The 7,347-nt window shown below is 33.7% G+C and overlaps 1 protein-coding gene across 1 annotated transcript; it reads right to left on the minus strand.

The window, feature by feature from the left end:
• Window positions 1–1,717: 1,717 nt before the first annotated feature.
• Window positions 1,718–2,371, minus strand: LOC109173839. The gene is made up of 2 exons (XM_019323170.1): window positions 2,150–2,371; window positions 1,718–2,033 (listed from the first exon to the last, which is right to left on the minus strand). The coding sequence occupies exons 1-2, from the start codon at window positions 2,245–2,247 to the stop codon at window positions 1,796–1,798; spliced, it is 336 nt and encodes a 111-aa protein (XP_019178715.1). The 5' UTR covers window positions 2,248–2,371; the 3' UTR covers window positions 1,718–1,795.
• Window positions 2,372–7,347: the final 4,976 nt, after the last annotated feature.

Here is a 7,347-nt window from a genome sequence, read left to right on the forward strand (position 1 = left end):
TATATATATATATATATATATATATATATAGTGAATCATTTATAACAATTTTAGTGTCTAAACCCAGTAGGGAGTATATAGAGTTTATTACCGAAATGGTACATTGATTATTACGAAATTATCAATTTGATTTTCGACAATTTTTTTGTCCAATCAAGTTCTCGACTTTAAAAATTGTAACTATTTTAGTCATCGCCGTTTGTTTTGCCGTTTGACATCCGTTAACTCAAGATCAAATTGGTAATTTTGCTATAGTCAAATGGACCTTTTCAATAATTAACTTTTGGAAAAAATGGTGCATGTGATGACCGAAAAGATCCATTGACTATAGCAAAATTATTAATTTGGTCCCGAGTTAACGGATGTCTAACGATAAAATAAACAGAAGAGCAAATTGGTTAACATTTTCAAAGTGAATGACTTAATTGGTCGGGCACAAAAATTATCGAAGACCAAATTATTAATTTCGCAATAGTCGAGAGACCATTTCGATAATAAACTCGGAATATATATTTAGCCCCATGCGTCAAGCACCTTGTGATCAGATGATACATTTGTAACTCCCCTTGAGGGAATGTCATAGGATCAAACTCTGGTAGTGGAGAATTCATTCATAGTTAGAGAAAGTAGAATAGTTACTACATAGAGTTAATAGTGTTAAAAAATATATATATTTAGCCCATGCAGGTGCGCAATGATTGCATGCCGACAAAATGAATGCATTTACCAGTCCAAGTTGCCTTTAATGGAGGAGTAGTTGAGTCTGAACATACCGTTTTTGTCAACTTCTTTCTCCTTTGCTTTGACTATCCGCAAAGATGCATACAGTACACATCATCAATTTCGTTCTATCATGTATTCATGTCATGCAACAATCAAACACCTATCTCAATCTATTCATCTAAACAACTTTAATTAGTAAGAAAGCGATCTTAATTTACTTATCTTTTTTGAATGCTACTAGCTCTATTACATTGTAATATTGTTCATATACTTTCTCAACCTACTGAAACACAAGAGCCAATAACTCACAACCTTCCAAATGGAAGGCCAATCCGGGTACCATTAGACCACATAGTCCTGATATTTACTTATCTAATTATATGTTATTAATCATTTTCGTACTATAATATTAAAATGGTAAATTATATTGATAATTTTACAAAATTGTTATAATTTTAATACTCGTTTGTCAAAATTCTCAAACGTCATCCGGTTTTTAGATTGAAGCAAAAGGAATTAACATTAAAGTGTGAGATTATTATTATTCAATATCTTAAATAAATATAACGCCATTTGAATTGATTTAAGATGCAATATCTTAATATAATAATGGGAAAATTTTAATTTTGGTCATAGGACTATAGAGACTTTGTTAATTTTAGCACCTGACTTTCAAAAGTGTCAATTTAGTACCTTGACTATGCAATTTTTTCAATTTTGATCACTCCGGTTAAATTGCTGGCCAAATTTCGCCGGAAAAACTTAATTCTTCATTTAGTCTATAATCTGAGGGGCAAAACCATCTTTTGAAGTCTGGTAAAATTGTCCTTTTTTTTCTGGCGAAATTTGACCGGAGTGATCAAAATTGACAAAAATTATATACTCAAGGTACTAAATTGACACTTTTGAAAGTCAAGTGTTAACATTAACAAAGCCCCTATAGTCATATGACCAAGATTGAAATTTCCCCTAATAATAATAATGAAAATGGAAATTAAGATGCAAGAATTGAAGTGCATAATGGACGCTATTATATTATATTGTTGATTGTTGATTGTTGATGAGATTAATATTAGGAGGAGTCAAACTTATAGTGCTTGTCGACGGCTACGGACACGTCCCAAGTGCAAGTAAGCCCTTTGGGTATAATCACGAGATCGCCGGCTCCGAACTCCACAACCTCCGGCGCCGGCGCCGGCGCCGAGGATGTTTGGTTGTTCTTGGGATAAACCTTAACTTTCCCTCTCAGCAGATAACATGTTTCCTGAGCATCAAACTTCAGTTGGTACTTCCCCGGCGAACAACCCCACCTGCTTTGTTTTCGTTGACACACAAAAAAACACTTAAATTATTCCTAGAGAAACTTTTAGGGCGTGGATTAGTATTATGTTATAGTACCGAAAAAGTAAGAAGGGGATGGACTTACTTGGGCCAAGATTGGATGCGGAGCTGAGAGAGCTGAGCATCGGAGAGGCTTTTCTGGACGATGATTCTTGGAGGCGACGAGGTGGACTCAGCGGCCATGGAAGTTAAGTTGGAGATGAGATGAGATGAGATGAGATGTGAAATATTTGATGATTTTCTGAGTTTGGTATAAGTCTGCTGCACTCACTTCTCTTGAGACTTGTTTGGATTTTATTTGGGAGAAGTAATAATGTAATATGGATGTTGTACAATTTCCAACAATATATTCTTTGACTAATAATACCTATCACGTCCAACCATGTTGTGGCCTGGTCACATAATTATGGAACATATATATTACTTATATTCTCAATTTTTATTCTCTCCTACAAATTCTGGAGGTAGATAACTTTTTTCTTTTTTTACCCGCACAGACTTAGCTCGGGAGCCTGTTTGTGGAGTTCCGGTTAAAGCTGTTCGTGTCCTAGTAAATCTCCTGCTTCTCATATTCCGGCCGTTGCCTCTCACCTTCAGTATCAGCCTTTCAGCGTCAGTGAGTGTGTTACGAACCTTGGCGGCGACAGTGTGGGAATTATGTCCAAAGTTGGCAGATTTCTTGTGCACACCGGCATTTGTCACTGTCTACTGAATCATTGAGTCACTGTGGTTTACATCCTCTCACATGCTCTGTCGGGTCGGAGTATAGGGGACCCTTATGGTTGGGGATTCAACCTTTTGAGACAGATAACCTTTTTTTTGGACTCACAAAATGAAAATGTCTTATTTCTACATCAGAGATTATAATTGATGGAGCAGAATTTAGAAGTCATATAATATAACTCCATAATTATTGAATAGACAATCATACTCACGTACAACTTGTTGTGTGTATGTGTGTGATGTAACAAATTGCGAAAAACTCAATATTAAAACAAAAAACACTCTTATCTCTCTTCTACCTCACCAAAATGCGGAGAAAACACCCCATAATGGCTCTGTTTGGCAACGCTAAGCTAGGAGCTTATAACTTATTTTAAGCTACTAATAAGCTTTAAGCTCTGTTTGGTAATGCTCCCAAAATAAGTTCCTAACTTAAAATAAGAGCTTATTTTAGAACGCTACTTTAGGTAGCGTTTCAAAATAAGCTACTAGCTTCCTAACTTTTTTTCCATATTTACCCTTATTATTTTAAAGTAATGACATATTTTAACCTTATGAATTAAAACTTTTTCTCTTCTCCTATCCCAACTTTCACGTCAATCCCTTCCTTAGTCTTGTTTCCTGCTAAACAATTATGTTGAAACTTTAGCTTCTTCTTCTTCTTCTTCTTCTCTTCTTCTTCTTCTTCTTCTTCTTCTTCATTATTATTATTATTATCATTATTATTATCATTATTATTATTCTTGTTATTGTTATTATTGTTATTATTGTTATTATTATTATTATTTTATTTTTTTTATTATTATTTTTAAATTAGCAATATGGCTTCAATTTCAATTTGAACCAGAGCCGCCAACTAATGCTCAAGAAACATTCAATCGTGCACATTCTTCTCTTCGAAGTTGTATTGAGAGATCGTTTGGAGTATTGAATAAGAGATGGAAGATACTTGCTAAAATTCCGCAATTTAGTGAGGAGACTCAAATTGATATTATTATGGCCACATTTGCACTACATAATTATATTCGGAAGAATTCACAAGATGACATGATGTCTAATATGCTTGAGCAGCATCCAGATTACAGACCGCCCGATGAATTTCAAGATTCAAGTAGTAATATCTCCATCAACGAAAATTTAAGTCACACCTCTATGTAGATGAAGGAGATTCGCAACAATATTGCTACTTCATTATGGGATGCTAGATCATGATCATGCTAATAGTTTTATTTTAAAAAGTGTTTACTTTTTTTGGTAGACGAAATGTTAAATTTTAATATGTAAACAAACTAATTTAAATTTTATGAAGATGTCCTTTTTAGTCTTTTTACATTTATCAGATTATCAAAAAGCTAATTTTACCAAACACTTTCAATCATAACAGCTAGCTTAACAGCTCTTCAATTTTCAGCTCCGAGCTTATAGCTTTTCAGCTTTCAGCTCCTTTTCAGCTATAGCTCCTAACTTATAGCTTTTCAGCTAGGTTTGCCAAACAGAGCCAATAACTCAATAAAAATGCACAATGAGATGATCTAATAGTCCATATATTAGACTAAGGTAATTATAGGAGTGTTTGGTAAATGATTGTTAGTTGATTGGGTTAGCGGGTTTGATTATTTGACTAGTTGATAATATTAGCTGATTGCAGAAAAGTGTTTGGTAAATTAACTGTTAGCTAATTACATGCAAAATGACTTTCTCAAAAAGTTGATTGAAAAAGCTATTTTGAGCAGCTTTTTAAATTTTAACATTTTAAAACAATAATGTTTATGGATGAATGATCTTTTGCATCAATTACTATTCTCGAGTAAAAGTTAAACTCGCCTACACATGTTTAATTCAATGGTTTCGCATGTAATATTTGAGAAAAAGATACTAAGGTTCAAATTTCAGCAACGACAACGTGATTTACATTGAATACAAATATGAAGTAAAAAGTGAATGTAGATATAAATATTAGAGCAAATTACACTTTTGGTCCTATGACTATAGGGGGCGTGTTAATTTCGGTCCGTGACTTTTAAAACTAACAATTTAGTCCTTTAACTATATTTTTTTTTAACAGATTTGGTCCTCCCGGCTAAATCACCGGCGAAAAGTTGCCGGAAAAACGTAAAGCATTTTTAATTATTTAATAATAGGGGCAAATTGGTCATTCCAGGTCCCTTTCATCTCTTTCCTTCACCTGCTAGCCGGAGTTTTTTTTTTTTTTTTTTCTTTCGGGTTATGCTAGCAGGAGTTTGTCTCAGGGGCAGCCGATTCCGATTCCGAAAGCCCACATACACATTCTGATTCCAAAAGAAACCATTTTGACTCCACTTATTTTGGTTAGTAGCTTACAGCGGAACCTCCTACTCTTTAAATTTCGCAACATGTGAACTGCGTGAGCTTCTAGAGGACGACAATGGCGGCAAGTAATAATAACTTTATATTAACTTTTTAAAAAGGGGCAAAATTCCATCTTCCGGTGACGACCCAATCTTACACATGTATCGTCATTTACCATGATTGCTTCGTACGTTTGGAATTGCTTTGTACAATTGTGAATCGAGACAAACACAGATAATAACGAGGACGAGGACGGAGACAACTACTTTTCTAGGCCGGCCCATTACCAGGCATGTTTCCACCCACCTGTAATCAGAAATTACTTCGGCAATTGCATCTTGGGTTTTATCGCAAAGGCGAAGACGGAGGTACTCGCCGGAGATGATGCCTTCGCAGAGGCGGCGGTGGTGATCGGAGAAAGTATTCGCAGAGATGGAATTTTACCTTTTAAAAAAAGTTAAAGTGACCATTTTGCCCCCACTTATATTTAATTTAAAATGGGTTACGTTTTTCCGGCGAAAATTCACCGGTAATTTGGCCGTAAGGACCAAATCTGCTAAGAAAAGCATAGTTAAAGGACTAAATTGTTAGTTTTAAAAGTCACGGACCAAAATTAACACGCTCCCTATAGTCATAGGACCAAAATTGTAATTTGCTCTAAATATTATTCAATCATCACTGTTACAGTGTTATCAGTGTAGTTAATATATATAATTCTTTTTTTTTTTAATTTAAATTATGGAATATATTATTATATTGTTATTCTTTTTTTTTTTTTTTTTGTAATTGTGTTTTATTATTATTCTTTTTTTTTTTTTTGGAATAAGATTCAAATTGATCACTGAACGTAACTTGAAAATGCAATTAGATCTCTGAACGAAAAAAAAAATGCAATTAGATCACTAAACACTCCAAATATATGCAATTTCACCTGATAGCAGATTACCATCAATTTTAGCAGGTTACCTGCTTACGTAGCAGCTGAGTTGACATTTTTAATAATAAATTTGAAAAAAAAAATGACGACGGCCACCTCGTAGTTTTCTTTTCTTTATTATTTTTTTTTCAATTTTTTTTTAAAAACTTATTATTAAAATTTATTAAAAATTATTTAAAAATGTCAACTCAGCTAGCATGTAAGCATGTAACCTGGTATTCGGTGAAATTGCATACATTTGAAATGTTCGGTGGACTAATTAAGTTTTTTGAGTGTTCAGTAGCCTATTTACACTTTTTTTTGTTCAGTAACTTAATTGCATTTTAAGGTTATGTTTAATGGCTAATTTGAACCTTATACTTTATTTTATTTTATTTTGGAATAAGGGTCAAATAGGCCATTCAACTACACACCAAAATGCAATTAGGCCACTGAACTCAAAAAACCTACAATTAAGTCCCTGAACTACCCAAATTCATTCAATTTAACTTAAAATGACTTGTTTACTTGTTAATGTGATGACGTGTCGGTTTTTTATTTAAAATTAATTTTTAAAATTTTATTTTAATAATTATAAATAAAATAAATTTTTTTTATGAAACCAAGGTAAATTTCAATCGTAAAAAATCTCAAGTTTAAGACAGTTACCATCAAGCAAATAACTAGTAAATCTGGAATAATCTTTGAGATCCATGAAAATTTCCGAGCAGTGCGCGATTCGAAAATCGGTAGGGTTTCCCTCGTCAGAATTCGACAATATTGGTGAAAATTGCGAGAAGAAAATTAAGGAGATGGGGTATTGGATGTGGTAGGAGGGTGAGTTCGCTCAAATTACGGATGTATAGGAAGTAAGAAATTGGAGATTAATTGGAAGGAATGATAGAGCATAAAAATGAGAATGCCGGCAATAAGTCGGCTGAGATTCGAAGAACACCGCAGCTTGTCAAAACAGCTCATAATCCTGCGCTCCTACTCCAGTGAATCGACTCCAACCTTCGACGATCGCCGTGGTTTTCCCGGTTTGCATAGATAGATCAATTGATGCTTGACTGCTTGCTTGTCTATTGTTTACTCTCCTCACCTCTATCTCTCTGCTTATCTCTCTAGAGAAGAAACAGGGAGACCGAAGATAACCGCTGGATGGGCCCGGAGACGAAGGGAGCCGGCGGGCTGTTTTTTTTTTTTTTTTTTTTTTTTTTTTTTTTTTTTTTTTTTTAATTTAAAATAATTATTTTATTTATAATTATTAAAATAAAATTTTAAAAATTATTTTAAATAAAAAATCCCACACATCA

The sequence above is a fragment of the Ipomoea nil genome, unplaced genomic scaffold, assembly GCF_001879475.1.
Source record: "Ipomoea nil cultivar Tokyo-kokei standard unplaced genomic scaffold, Asagao_1.1 scaffold0482, whole genome shotgun sequence".
Lineage (NCBI taxonomy): Eukaryota > Viridiplantae > Streptophyta > Magnoliopsida > Solanales > Convolvulaceae > Ipomoea > Ipomoea nil.